General features: G+C 56.9%; 1 protein-coding gene across 1 annotated transcript in view; it reads left to right on the forward strand.

Moving 5' to 3' along the window:
• The window catches only part of ATG16L2 (autophagy related 16 like 2), a 55324-nt gene extending 42928 nt beyond the window's left edge, over positions 1-12396 (forward strand). Inside the window, exons 13-18 of the mRNA XM_030556608.1 lie at positions 2006-2126; positions 4180-4285; positions 5174-5323; positions 6143-6190; positions 7554-7655; positions 10730-12396. Of these exons, the coding sequence (XP_030412468.1) occupies positions 2006-2126; positions 4180-4285; positions 5174-5323; positions 6143-6190; positions 7554-7655; positions 10730-10817 (615 nt within the window). The 3' untranslated portion in view covers positions 10818-12396. The remainder of the gene's footprint in view (positions 1-2005; positions 2127-4179; positions 4286-5173; positions 5324-6142; positions 6191-7553; positions 7656-10729) is intronic.
• Positions 12397-14721: the final 2325 nt, after the last annotated feature.

Genomic DNA, 14721 nt, shown 5'->3' on the forward strand with positions numbered 1-14721 from the left:
CAGAATCCTGGCTCCTAAGCCTGTGCCTTATCTCCAAGACTGTCCTTGCTGCATTTTATGCTAGCAGAGAATTTGGCCCTGGGTACCTGCCCAGGGCTTGAGACCCTCAGGTGGGAGGTGCTGTGTGACTACAGAGAGCCAGGCTCTGCCCCCAGCACATGGGTTCCCCAGGAGGGAACAAGAGCAGTGCCTAGTGGGCGGAGACCACATCACACCCCCTCTGTGTGGTCCGTAGGTCTTCAGAGGTGGTGAGAGCCTGGCCATGCTCTTGGGACCATCCCCTGGGGCCAAACTTCTGTCGCTGGTCGCCCTCTCTGTGCGGACCGGGCTGAATGTAGCAGCCACTAATAACCCGTGGGACTTGTATGTGCTGGGCTGGGCCACTGGCAGCCTTGCACAGATGGAGGGCCTGAGAATGGGGCGCTGCCTTGGCACTGGGTAGCCCCGACGGATGAGCAGCGAGGGGACGCAGCTGGCGGCAGAAGGGAATTCCTGGTAGCAGGGAGATGCATGCAGCATGTGTCCTGCCTCCCCTCCCCCGGCTTGTACTCCCACCAGTGGGGTGGGTCAGCGAGGGGCAGGCTTGAGCGCTGGTAGGGGAGGGCAAGCTGGGTGGGAGTGGGGGCATCTTTTGTCATGGGAGAGGAGTGACAGCTGGGGGAGAGGCAAGATTCCTGCAGGGATGGAGTTGCGTTAATGTGCCGGGCTGCCCGGTGGCTTTAATACCGGCCCGGTGCCTTGCAGCTGGCACTCAGACCCTGCTGGGGACTGTGCTGTCTGAGCTGGCAGAAACTGGCATGACACGCTGTGATCCCAGGGCCTGATCCTGGGAGGAGCTGCGTCCTGGAGAGCCTGCTGGCTTCAGGCAGGGTCGTAGGTGCTTGCGGCCCAGATCTGCCAAGGTGTCTAGGCTCCTAACTTCCACAGAAACCCATGGGAGTTGGGAGCTGAGATACCTGGGAGACTCTGGGCTTGAGTGCCTCCGGGTGAAGCGCAGGAATCCCCATCCAAGTCTGGTGCATTCAGAGAAAACATTAAGACCATTCCTAGTTCATCACAAGAACAAATGGATATAAACTGGCCATCCACAAGGTTAGGCTTGAAATGAGATGAAGGTTTCTAACCGGCAGAGGAGTTAAGCTCTGGAACAGCCTCCCCAGGAGAGCAGTGGGGCAAAAACCTAACTGCCCCCAGCTGGGCCCTCGAGACTGAGCGTGATACGGTTCGAGACTGAGCGTGATACAGTTCGAGACTGAGCGTGAAATGTTTCTGGGAGGGATGGCAGGAGACCACCTACAATGGCATGTGGCCCGTGGTTGACTCTAGCAGCAAATATTCCCAACAGCCAGTGATGGGAAGCTAGATGGGGAGGGCTCTGGGTTATTCTCTCCCAGGGGTCTAGCCCACGAGCTCAGGGTCTAACTGATTGCCATATTTGGGGTTGGGAAGGAATTTTCTCCCGGGTCAGATTGGCAGAGACCCTCGTGGGGTTTCACATTCCTCTGCAGCATGAGGTCACTTGCATGTTTAAACTAGTGTAAATGGTGGATTCTCTGTAACTTGAAGTCTTTAAACCGTGATCCGAGGATGTCAGTAACTCAGCCAGAGACTAGGGGTCTATTACAGGAGAGGGTGGGTGAGGTTCTATGGCCAGCAGCATGCAGGAGGTCAGACTGGATCATCACAATGGTCCCTCCTGACCTTGAAGTCTAGGAGTCTGTGTATTGGATTCATTATTTGGAATTGCAGAGAGATTGTAGTGTCTTAAGTAATTTAAAATAAAAACCTACAATCCATTTCAGTTCTGCAACCATTCCAGCAGGGGGCAGGGTTGGGCTTTGTTCTGCGAGTCCGTAACTGGCTGACTTTCCTGTAACAGGCCCGTTGTGTGTCATTTTCCTTGTTTTGATTTATTTTTTAAAATTAGATTATTGGGAAGAAAATAAACTGGAAAAAAAAAACAACCCCTATACCCCTTAACATCCCCAGCTGTTGTGTTGTCTAGGAGACGCTCACGGGCCATGCTGACAAAGTGACAGCTGCCAAATTCCGTTCCACCCGCCTCCAAGCGGTGACGGGCAGTCGGGACAGGACAGTCAAAGAGTGGGACCTGTGCAGAGGGGCCTGTAAGTAACCGACTCTGTCGGGCGTAGTGTCCTGTGTCTCACCAGCGACCTCCACTGGGGGCGTGTCAAGTGTGCGTTTGTCCACTGCTGGCAGGGGATGATTATGGTATTGCGGTGGGGTCTAGGCTAGGTTCATGCACAGCCACAGAGCGCGAGGCAGTTCCCTGCATCGATGAGCTTACAATCTGAATGGGGAAACTGAGGCACCGACCGGGGACGGGACTTGCCTAGGGTCACGCAGCGGGTCTGTGGCAGAACTGGGACTGGAAGCCAGGTCTCTGGACTCCTGATCACGTGCCTTAGTCCAGCAGCTGTTATAGTCGCTAATACTATGGCGGCTGCCAGAGATGCCCCTTTAGTTCGAGGCTTGTGCTTTGGAGCAGATGGTTCTGGGTTCTAGTCTGGATGCACCGTGTGGTTCCCCCAGGACCTCTGAGCTCTGGCCGTGGATCTGTTGTGGCAGGTTCTTATGGGCCCGCTGCAGGGACAGCCCACCCTGTGCGTCTTGGAAAAGCCGGCTAAGGGACTGTTTCGATTATAGTAATTCCCCGGGGCTCCGATCCCCGTTGGGGCCCATTGTGCTGGGCACCAGGCACGCAGGGAAGAGATAGTCCCTGTCCCCATGGCCTTACAGGCTGAAAGTCATGCCCCGGCCGGGGGATGGGGACATACCCTCCTCACGGGCTTGGATGGCGATGAATTGGCTCAGCTCTGTTGCTTCCATGCAGTGGCTTTTTAAATGGGGCCAGCAGCCGTGGAAAGGCTGCTGGCCCCAGTTAAAAAGCCACTCCGAGGGAGAGGAGCAGTCACGGCTGATCACCTGACTGCCCGAGACTCATGCTGGCTGCACTTTCCTCCACTGGATGGATGAAATGCCTCCCTGGGGGGAAGAAAAGCCCTGGCTATCAGTGGCTGGGTGGCGCAGGTGTAGGAGGGAGAGTGTGGTCCCGTGGACAGGGCACAGGACTCAAGTCAGGGGCCTGGCTTCAGTTCCCAGCCCTGCCACCCACTGGCCAACGTGCTCCACTGCCCTGTGCCTCAGTTTCCCCAAGGGAAATGGCCTCTAGAGGGCCCAGTTGGGGGCATTGTCCTGGACAGCGAAACAAGGAGAGTCCCTGACCCAGGGGGTTCACATGCTGGCATTGGGACAAGCTGGAGCAGGTGGCTCAACAGACAGGGTTGGGGACCAAAGCTGGCTGCCTGCCTTTGAGCTGCCATATTTGCAGAGCGCTGCAGGCCTTGGAGGACGGCGCTAGGAGCAGGAAGCACCGTGGCCACTGGTGGGCTGTGGCCATGGTGGGAGCCAAGTAGCCACATAGCTAGACTAGAGAGATGGGAGCGGGCCGGTGCTGGGAGTTCAGTGTCCCTTGTCTTTTCGCACCTCACCTGCGGGCAGAGAACTGCTCCATGAAGGAACGCTGGGCCTCCTCGCTGTGGGGGACCCTCCCGGGAAATCTGGGAAGCTGCTGGGGAGGGGGCTGTGCCATTGCAGGACCTGCCGTCATGCCAGCCCTGGACTTCCCAATCCCTGGCTGCGGGTCCTCACCCCATTCTTGGAATTCAGCTCTGGCCTTTCCAGCCCTGGGGCTGCTAGTTACGTTGCAATCACCCTCGAAGGGGCATTAGATCAGGGCCCCGTTGGGCTGGGCGCTGGATAAACCCACAGCGGGAGCCGGGGGCAGGATGAGGGTAGCCGTGGTTGGGCCAGGCTGCCCTGAGCAGGGAGTGCCCCAGGCACCGAGCCATCGAGTGGTTCATGCTGAGGACAAACCCATCCCATCCCAGGTGAGCTCATAGTCCGGGATTTGAACTCGGGTCCGGTGCATGGGACCCAATGCCGGGCCCAGCTCCCCTGGGCGGTGTGGGCCGTGCCAGGGGGTCGACGGGTGGTGCTGCCTGGCACAATGCTCCCTTATGAACAGTCAGCGTTCTCCCTGTAGGTAAAGGGTCTTCCCTGGGAGGTAGCGCGGCCCATAGCGGAGCCCCCGGTGCCCTGGCACTGCCCTGCCAGCCTCGCCCCCCCCCGTCACTCACGGCTGTGCTGTCCCCACAGGCTGCAGGACCATCAACGTCTTCTCCTACTGCAACGATGTGGTGTGCTGTGACAACGTCATTGTGAGCGGCCACCACGACAAGAAGATCCGCTTCTGGGACAGCAGGTGACTCCCCTCTCTGGGCAAGGTAGCTGCCAGACAAGGCCACCAGCTGGACCCCTAGGGTCTCTGGGCTCCATTGCTTGGCGCTGGGGAAACAAGCAGGATAAAACACTGTCCTGCCATTCTAGAAACACCTTCCTGCCTGACTTCAGACCTGTCCACCCTGGGATCAGCTTACCCAGCGAGGGTGCTGTTCGTTCTCCCTGTTTCACATATGGGGAAACTGAGGCACAGATTGGCTAAGTGCCTCACCCAGGGGCTACAGAGGGAGTCGGTGTCGGAGCCGGGGTTAGAACTCAGGAGTCACTCGGGGGCCTGTGCTCCGTCCGGTAGGCCTTGCTGCCCATCGGTGGGCTGCTAAGCAGTGAGTGGATATTCTCAGACCGGCCTTTCTGGAATGACCTGGTGGTTACAGCTCTGGACTGGAACTTGGGAGAGTCGTGGCTCCCTGCGCAAGTCACTCAATGTCTCTGTGCGATTGTCTCTGGCGCACTTGGTGCCTTGTTCCCCGGGCAGCCCCAAGGGGATGGGACGGGCAAGACGGCTGGTGTGCACCGCAGCGGGCGGGTCACAATCCAGAGTGGCTGGGCATTTGGCTGCTCAGCGGGTTCCTTCACCGCTGAGTGAGGAGGGCTCTCGTCGGTTCCCTAGCAACGGATCTGTCTGGGTAATTAACTCCCATAATGGAACCGGGCGGTTCCTAGGTTAGCAGGGACAGATGTAACTGACCATCTCTGGCGTGTGGGAGTCCTGGAAGGGGGGATTCGAATGGAACACGAGGGTGGCTCTGATCCACGCGAGCCGTTGGGAGTGGGCAGCCCCCAGGTGGGTTCTCCATGGGACGGCGAAGTTGCTGGCACGCTAACGAGCCCCTTGTCTGCTGCGCTCCAGGGGGCCCCGATGCACGGAGGTGATTCCAGTCAAGGGGAAGGTCACCTCCCTCCACATCAGCCAGGACCAGATGCACCTGCTGAGCTGCTCCAGGGACAACACCCTGAAGGTCATCGACCTGAAGATGAACAACGTCCGGCAGGTGTTCCGGTGAGCGGTGGGTGGGACCCTGACCCTGAGAGCCTGAGCCAGGTCTGGCCTGACTGACCCCCTTGGGTGTAATACTGTCCCCTCCTGAAAGGTTCTCTGCCACCCTTCCAGGACTGGGCCTATTCTCTCCCCCTGTCCTGCTCAGGCACCCCTCCTTCCTGCCCTGATCTGTCTTAGCAGCCACGGCTCGCACCAGTCCTCAGGCTGCTGATAGGGCAGCATTCTCCGGGTGAAACTGAGGCACAGGAGGAGTGACTTCCCCAGGGTCATCCAGCAGGGCCAGTGGCAGAGTTGGGAATTGAGTCCAGGTCTGCGTCCTGCCTGCCCACAGCCCATAGCACCCTCCCTTTGGCAAAGCCACCCCTCCAGAGCCAGTCGCACTGCTCCTCCAGGAGCCTGAGTGGGCCGACACTGGGCGAGGCCTGGCACGCTCCCTCTTCCACATCACAGCTGGGCGAGCGGCTGTCTGAGCCTGCCGGGAGCTAGGCCCAAATGGGTGATGCCACCTAGTGTCCTCGTGGGCTGGCAGAGATGCTGGCATTACCCTGTCACAAGAAGCTTGCGCCATCCCACGAGCCCGCGTCTGGAGCTGGCTGCCCAGGGCATGGAAGCCGGAGTGTTGGGTCCCTTAGGTTGCAGGGATCTCGTGTCTGAACCCAGAGCCTAGCCCTTTGGCCCACAAGCCAGCAGCTCTCCCTGGGCGGCTTGTACTGAGCAGCGGAGCCTGTCCGAGCCCCGGCCCCAGGCGTGTCCCTAGGGGAGCTGTCACCCTTCGCGAGGAAGCGATGCACGTTCACCAGGAACAGTTTGTGTCTGCAGGGCCGACGGCTTCAGGTGCGGCTCGGACTGGACGAAGGCGATCTTCAGGTAAGCGGGGGTGGGGCTGCTGGCTGTGCTCGGAGCTGTACGCAGCATCGCGCAGGCTTGACCCTTCCGCAGGGTGATAAAGGAGACACCCCACACAGGGGTCACTGGGATGGGGACTCCTTGCACGAGGGCACATGGTTGTGAACGGAGCTGGGGATCTGCAGTGCCAAGCCCAGCCCGTCCGTTGACACAGCTCTGGGTTATTGTTGTGAGAGAAGGACCCACAGTGTCAGCGAGCTGGGCATAGTGCAGGCACATAATGGGCAAGCGTCCTCCCCGTGGCCCAGTCTGTGCCCCTCACTCCTGCCCCACGGACCCTGCTATCCCAGTCCTGGGTGTCACCACCCCCAACCCAGCCAGTGCCCCTTGCTCCTGACCTGAACTCTGCTCACACCCCAGGCTGTGGCTGTGGCTGGATCTCGATGTGGGAAGTCGTCTCCACCCCCGCCCCCCCTTGTCACGGCTCAGCCCAAACTTTGGACAGAGTGGGAGGTGAAGGCGAAAAGGGGTCTCGTTGCTTCCTTTCTGGGCTGTATAGACCCTACCCAGCGATGTTCCCTTCCCCAAATGCCTCATCCTGCTCTTGACCCTGACCGGGTTGCCAGCAGGTTGACCCTGGAGGAGGAATCCCAGGAGCCGGGGGGAGCCCCTGGGAGGCTGCTGACAGCTTTCTCCATGAGCAGCTCCTCCTGCATCCCACAAGAGCAGGGCCCTGCATTCTCCTGAAAAGCCAAAGGGCAGTTTCCCAGCACGCGGGCTCTTCAGCTGGGGATCTGCCCTGCTGCTCCACCCCTGCTCCCTTGCCAGTATCAGTGGCAAACTCACCGGCCCCCCAGAGGTGAGCTTGCAATGGCTCTTCCCCATCTCTAGGCCGGGCAGCTGGCTCCCAGCTCCACTGCACGCTCTAGGTGGATGGCTTCTGCATGTTGTTGTGGCTATTCTGCTGCTCTTTGAGACAGCAGTTGTCTCCCACCTGCCCCTCAGTTTTCTTCCTGACTGTTTTTGAGGGAGAGGGAGGTTCCCGAGATTCTTTGCTGGCGCCTGTGGGTGATGAATGAACAGCCTGCAACGTGGGCTGCAGCTACCCTTAGTCTACCCTGGGCTTGCTGAGCTGTGGCCATTAGAAACCCTAAAACTCTCCAGCACTTTTGGTTAAGCAGCATCCTCCTGCAGCAGGGAGTTCCACAGGTTTGCTGCACTCTCTTGTCTCAATGTACTTCTCTCCAGAGCTCCCAAACCCTGGAGTGGATTCTGTGCCCCTCTGAACTGGAGTCCCAATGTCATGTGCCAGTATCAAAGAACCAGCAGAGGAGTCTCTGCATGCTGAGCTTACACTCTTCTCTGTTCCTTGTCCCCCCTCTAGCCCTGATAAGAGTTACGTGCTGGTGGGCTCCTCGGATGGCTCCCTCTACCTCTGGAACATGGAGAGCGGGAAGCTGGAAACGATCCTGTCTGGGGAGCACAGGTGATGCTCCACTGGCCTGTAGGGCAGGCTGCTCTCCTAAAGGGGCTAGGCTGAGTGCATTAAACCAGGATTCTGGGGAGGGGGCAGCCCCAGAGGCAGCAGGGGGGCAGATCAGGAGGGAGGGGAGCCTGTTCTGGCTGCTCCCATGGGGAAGGAATACAGTGCAATGGCCTGGTTCGGAACAGACCAGGCTCCTGGGATACAGTCGATCAAGGTTTTGTTCAACATCTTTATTAATGATCTGGATGATGGGATGAATTGCACCATCAGCAAGTTTGCGGATGACACTAAACTGGGGGGGGGAGATAGGTACGCTGGAGGGTAGGGATAGGATACAGAGGGACCTAGACAAATTAGAGGATTGGGCCAAAAGAAACCTGATGAGGTTCAACAAGGACAAGTGCAGAGTCCTGCACTTAGGATGAAAGAATCCCACGCACTGCTACAGGCTGGGGACCAACTGGCTAAGCAGCACTTCTGCAGAAAAGGACCTGGGGATTACAGTGGATGAGAAGCTGGATACGAGTCAGCAGTGTGCCCTTGGTGCCAAGAAGGCCAACGGCATATTGGACTCCAGTAGTAGGAACATTGCCAACAGATCGAGGGACGTGATCATTCCCCTCTATTCAGCACTGGTGAGGTCACACCTGGAATGTTGCATCCAGTTTTGGTCTCCCCACTACAGAAATGACGTGGACAAATTGGAGAGAGTCCAGCGGAGGGCAACGAAAATGATCAGGGGGCTGGGGCACATGACTTACAAGGAGAGGCTGAGGGAACTGGGGTTATTAAGTCTGCAGAAGAGTGAGGGTGGGTTTGATAGCTGCTTTTAACTACCTGAAGGGGGTTCCAAAGAGGATGGAGCTCGGCTGGTCTCAGTGGTGGCAGATGACGGAACAAGGAGCAATGGTCTCAAGTTGCAGTGGGGGAGGTTTAGGTTGGATATTAGGAAACACTATTTCACTAGGAGGGTGGTGAAGCACTGGAATGGGTTACCTAGGGAGGTGGTGGAATCTCCTTCCTTAGAGATTTTTAAGGCCCGGTTTGACAAAGCCCTGGCTGGGATGATTTAGTTGGGGTTGGTTCTGCTTTGAGCAGGGGGCTGGACTAGATACCTCCTGAGGTCCCGTCGAACCCTGATATTCTATGATTCTCAGGTGCATTGGGGGACTGGGCTGGCTGGGCCAGGGAGCCTGGGAAAGAGGCTTTGTAGAAAGGCCTGTCTATGGCACCCTGGAGGGGCCCACATTTTGGAGGAGGGGCAGATGGATCCTGTTGCAACCCCTGCTCAGCCAGAGCCCAAGAAAACGGGGTGCAGGGTTAGTGCACAGGACACTGGGGAGCTTTAGAGAGTGAGGGTGAAGCTGTTTCCACCATAGTGAGTGTGTGATGGGTCCCAACAGCCCCCACAGATCCCCCCTCCCTATCACGGGCCCATCCCTGCAGTCTTCATCTCCTTTCCAAGGGTCCAGTTGTGCTGCAGGCTGTACTGTGGGACCCTCCCCATGCCCACTTGCCCAGGGGCTGTGCTTTAATCCACAGGGGACGCTTTCCAGATCTGGGTGCTGGGGCTCGTGTTATTGCCTCCTAGGGAGGAGGACAGGGCGACCCAATGGTTAAGGGAGGGGACTGGGAGCCAGGACGCCTGGCTTCTCTGCCCTGCTCTTCCACCAACTCAATACGTGATCGCTTAACTGCTCCGTGCCTCGGTTTCCCCATGTGTAGAATACTCTTTCTTACAAGGGTATTGTAAGACACAAGCCTTATCCATATACAGGTGCTACTGGTGAAAGCACATCTTAAGGATAATAACAGCCAGCTCTCATAGAGCACTTTTCATTCAGATATCTCCAAGAACTTTATGAAGAAAGCTAATATCACAGATGGGGAAACTGAGGCACCGGGCGATGAGGTGACTTGCCCAAAGTCACCCGGCAGGCCAGTGGCAGAGCCAGGACTAGAACCCAGGTGTCCCAACTCCTGTGCAGGTGCTCGAGACACTAGGCCATCCTGCCTCTGCAATACCTTGGAGAGATCCTCAGCAGGAGTAAATCAGGGGTCAATGAAGCTGTGCTGGTTTACGCCTGTCACGGAGTCACCGGGCGATGCTCTGGAACTGCTCCCCACAAAGCCAGTCAGGACTCTGGGGAGCCTCCTCTCCCTTGGAGCAGACTTGTTCAAGGCAAGAAGCTCACACGGCTTCACCTCCTGGGTCTCTCCTTGGAGCATTCAGCATCCTCTGCCCCTCCTGGCGCTTCCCACAGCAAGCCCGCCCCAGTGGGGTCCTGGGAAAGCCACAGGGTCCTGCACCCCCACTTTGCAGTCAGACGTGACTCTCAGCCAGCCAGTAACACAGAGGTTTATTCGATGACAGGAACAGGGTCTAAAACAGAGCTTGTAGATACAGCGAACCGGACCCCTCAGCTGGGTCCATGCTGGGTCCACTTCACTCCTCGACCCCAGCCAGCTCCAGACTAACAAACTCCTCCAGCCCCTCCTCTCTGCTCAGTTCCTTTCCCGCGCCAGGAGGTCACCTGATTCCTTTGTCTCCAACACCTTCAGTTGGCACCTTTGCAGAGGAGGGGCCCAGGCCATCAGTTGCTAGGAGACAGAGTGCCAGGCATTTAGGTGCACTGTCCCTTTGCTCTGCAGCAATCACACACCCTTATTCCACCACCTAGATATTAAGAACTGCCTAGGGAACACTGAGGCACCAACACAGTATTCAGAGCAAACATTAAGACATTCCCAGTTCGTCACAACGCCATTCACAGACCTGGCCCCTCAGCTGACCGTAATACTATCCCCATCATTCCTGGAGTAACTGCTCCTCTCTCGCTGATGGGAGAGTGGTGTGAGCACAGGACTGGGAGTCAGGTAGTCCTGAGTTCTACTCTGGCTCAAGCCCTCCATGGTTTTGGCCAAGCCACTTAACTTAGCTGTGCCTCAGTTTCCCCACTGGGATAACAGCATCCCTACCCCCATGGCACTACTAGAGAGCCCTGTATGGGAAGGGCGGGCCCTTGTTAGCATCCTGTTAATTCTCCTTGCCTGTGTCCTTGTCCCCCATCCAGGGCCTCCGTGAATGCCGTGGCGTGGTGCTTCTCGGGCCAGTGCGTTGTGAGCGTGGACCAGGCGAAGAAGGTGGTGCTCTGGAAATAGGGCTCAGCATGTTGCTGGGCTGCGGAGGAGTAATCCAGAGAGGCCATCAGCCCCTCCTTTATCTGCAGCCCTGCCAACCCCTGCTGCTACTGTTCTGCTCCCAAGGACCAAAGCAGCCCAGGGCTGGAGAGTTGACAAGGTCCCGGAGGGGCAGAGGTGGGGTTAGAAGCTGCATCGGCTGCTCTCCAAAGACCTCCGCCTCTGCTAGCAATGGCAGCCGGGGCACTTCGCAGGATGCTGACGCTCTGTAAAAGGAAGATTAGAAAACCAAGGACAAGTTTTCTATCTCAGACAGCAGGAGCGGGAGGCTGCTGGGCCAGCGTCTGAGGAACGGGCCCGTCGTGCCTGAGAAAGGCAGACGTACCGACCAGACTCCAGCGATGGGATGTTCGGGAGGGCGAGGAGCAGTTTGTGCCTGGCATTTAACCCTGAGGCAGGGGGTGACAAGCTCACTCTTGTGTCTGGGAGCCCGGGCGTGAGGATTCGGCCTTTCCAATGTGCTTGAGCGGCCGCTGCATTGTAAGCCTGCAGCCAGGTCTCTCAGACACGCTAATGCATCCGCACAGCCCGATGCAGCGCTTCTGACATGGGTCTGTGGCCTGAGCTGCGTCCGCACTGCAGAAGTACGGGGCCTGGGCCTCGGACTCTGACCCACCCCCCCAGCAGAGCCCTAGGACGCTTGCCGACCCAAGTCAGGCTCACGTGTGTGCATGGAAGCAGAGTTCAGCTCCAGCCCGAGTCAGAGCCAAGGCTTAGTGTGCAGTGCCGACATACCCAAGGGGTTAGTGAGCTGGGTCTCTAGGCTCTGCCCCACCCTGCCCAATCGGTGCCTCCCACAGGCGCCTAAGGCTAACTCTGCCTGAGGGGGAGAGGCATGAGATCCCGGAACCAGTGCAGCCTGTGGCCAAGCTCCTGTTAACTGCAGTGGGACTAGGAGAGGGGGCTGCTTTGGGAATAGTGGATCGCCTCTTGGGATACCAGGGAGCACCATCTCCGTGGCCTGGGCAGTCGTGCCAAGCCAAGAGCTACAGACGCCAGCCTTGTGGGCTCCACGCATGGGCCTGGGCACTTTTCCCCAGGAGTGAGCCGCTGAGCGACTGTCTCCTCTCATTCCTTCCTGCCTCTGCTCAGTGGTTCTAAACTGTGCCTGGGGGCGTCCACAGGACAGTCTAATCCCCTGATCTGATTCCACACCAGCAATGGCAAAACAGGGCTGGGGGGCCCGAGTTCAGCCCGCTCTGCCATGCGAGCCACAGAGTTCATTTGTCATCCCAAATAACCTTTTTGCCTTTTGAGCGTTTGCCTGCTGGGGGAGAGGCCCTGCTGGGAGCGCAGGGCACGGCCCGGGGTGGGTGTACTCATCCGGGTTGAGCTGCCCCTGCCATTGTGCCGTGGCCGTACAGCAGAACGGGCAGGGCATGGCCGGGTGGAACACACGTGCAGCGGGCTGCACCAGGCAGGACCCCACCAGTTCTGCTGCTGAATGTGCACCTGCCTTGCGTGGGGGGCTGTCATAACATTTTTTCCCAGATCTGGACCTTAGCGTCCCAAATATGGGTGTTAGCATGAAAACCTCCAAGCTTAGTTACCAGCTTGGACCTGGTAAAGCTGCCACCAGCCAGGAATTATACAGTGCCTAGCTCACTGTGGTCTCCCCAAAACCTTCCCTGGGGGACCCCCAGACTCAGATTCCTTGAGTCTCACAACAAAGGGAAATAACTCCCTCCCCTTGTTTCCTTGTTACTTCCTCCCAGGCTCCCCTCCCTGGACGACCCTAGGAGATTCCCTGCTTCCAGTCCTGGAAACACAAGTACCGAGAGAGCTAATCTCTCTCCCCCCACTCACCCAGAGGGTATGCAAAGTCAGGCTTAGTAAATCTAACACAAAGAGATTTTCCCCCTGATTTCTTCCTCCCACCAATTCCCTGGTGAGCTGCAGACTCAATTCCTTGGAGTCCCCACTAAAGAAAAACTCCAACAGGTCTTAAAAAGAAAGCTTTATAAAAAGAAAGAAAAATACATTAAAAATAGTCTCTGTGTAAGGTGACAATCTACAGGGTCAATTGCTTAAGAAAAAAAAGTGAATAAACAGCCTTATTCCAAAAGAATACAATTTAACACATTCCAGCAACTACACACATGTAAATACAAAAAAAACCAATATAAACCTATTGTCTTACTATCCTTGTACTTACATTTGAAAAAGAAGATTATAAGCTTGAAGATAGACAGATCACTCTCAGAGCCGAGAGGGCACAGACACAAGACAAAGAACAAAGAACTCACACCCAAAACTTCCCTCCGCCCAGATTTGAAAAAGTCTTGTTTCCTGATTGGTCCTCTGGTCAGGTGTTTCAGGTTACTCCTTTCCAGGTGAAAAAGACATTAACCCTTAGCTATCTGTTTATGACAGGGGCGAGACCCGCCAGGGCACTTAAATGCATCTGGCTAATGCCCCCCCAACTGTGCCAGGCATTGGCTGTGTGAGGTTCCTAGGTCAATTACAGGGGAAGGCCCAGTAGCGTCTAGTCCTTGCACTCCATATCCTTCTCTGGGACTGTAATGTCATGGCAGTGGTGTCCTGTGAATACAGCTTTAAAACATGGTCTGGATTTCTAGGCTGTTTCTTTTCCCCAGGCACTAACTCTCCTTCGGTGCCCAGCCTCTTGGAGGAGAGACCCGGCAGCTCCAGAGCCAGGCTGTCCACTGAGGAGTTACTCACAGTTGTTTTATGGGGGTCAAGTACTTCTCAAAGGCACCGATTTCAGTGACCCCAGAGACTGACGTCCTCTGGCCACAGAACGGGCATAGTAGGAACGCAGCCCTCCCCCACCAATGCCCTTTAGCGCTGACCTAGAGAGATCAGGTCTCCCTGCACTGCTGTGTGTGGGTTGGGTGCTCCACTCCAGAGGCAGCTGCATTTTGATGGTGCTGCTCATCAAATGCTCTGGGAGCTTTTGCTATGGAAGGAGCTGTAGAATTTCAAGGGTTGCTAGTCCCTGAAGGGTAGTAGCCAGCTTTGTGAAAGTGATTTCGGGGTTCAGTCAGGAACTCTGTGCCCTCCCAGTTCAGATGCCCACACGGACAGAGATAAAGAGCTGAGCGCTGACCATCCCCTGGGCTGGGCAGGTGAAATCCACACAGGGGCTGGCAGTTTGCCCAGCACACCTGCCAAGGGCTCCCTATTTCTTGCCTGCAATTTACACGAGCTGCTGTGGCACTGCTGGTGATTTATTCCACGTTGACGACGTGATTGCTAGCATCACGCATGTTGCTGATCCTGCGGGCTGGTCCCCCTTTCTTGCTTTGTGGGGGTGCTGCTGCAGTGACCTGTGCACAACTGCCTTCTACTGGAGGGAATCAGCCATCCTCAGCTGTGTGTCATAGCCTCTCCAGTGCTCATGGAGATTCTCCTTTAGCTCGCGAGGCAGGACCCTTTGTCGTTAGAGCAGGAGGATGAGAGTTATGGGCCGGTGAGCTCCGTGATTGTTCTGTGTCGTGGTGTGTAGCATAGTGACAACCAAGATCTGCTGTTTCAGCACCTCCAATCCCTGTGGGGAGAGCCAAGGAGCAGAATTGCTCTGGGGTTTGCCATTGTCCTGGGATCAGACCCATGCCCCTGAGCCACCCTGCCTTCCCTGCGTTCAATGAACCTCGCACCCCTCTCACCCCGAGATGGGTCCAGTTGCATAAATGAGGAAACAGACACAAAAGGCAGGAGCCTTGCCCCAGGTCCCGCTGCCAGCCAGTAGCAAAAGAACCCAGGCGTCCTGATGCTGGGTTCCAGGCTTTAACCGTTCTGTAGCTCACAGGCTGAGGATGTCTTTCCTCTCTGCCCGTGACTGCTGAGAGGCACATGTAAGACAGGGCAGTGCTTAATGGGGTCTTCTCCCAGAGCCTGCCAT

This window comes from Gopherus evgoodei, chromosome 1 (assembly GCF_007399415.2).
Source record: "Gopherus evgoodei ecotype Sinaloan lineage chromosome 1, rGopEvg1_v1.p, whole genome shotgun sequence".
NCBI lineage: Eukaryota > Metazoa > Chordata > Testudines > Testudinidae > Gopherus > Gopherus evgoodei.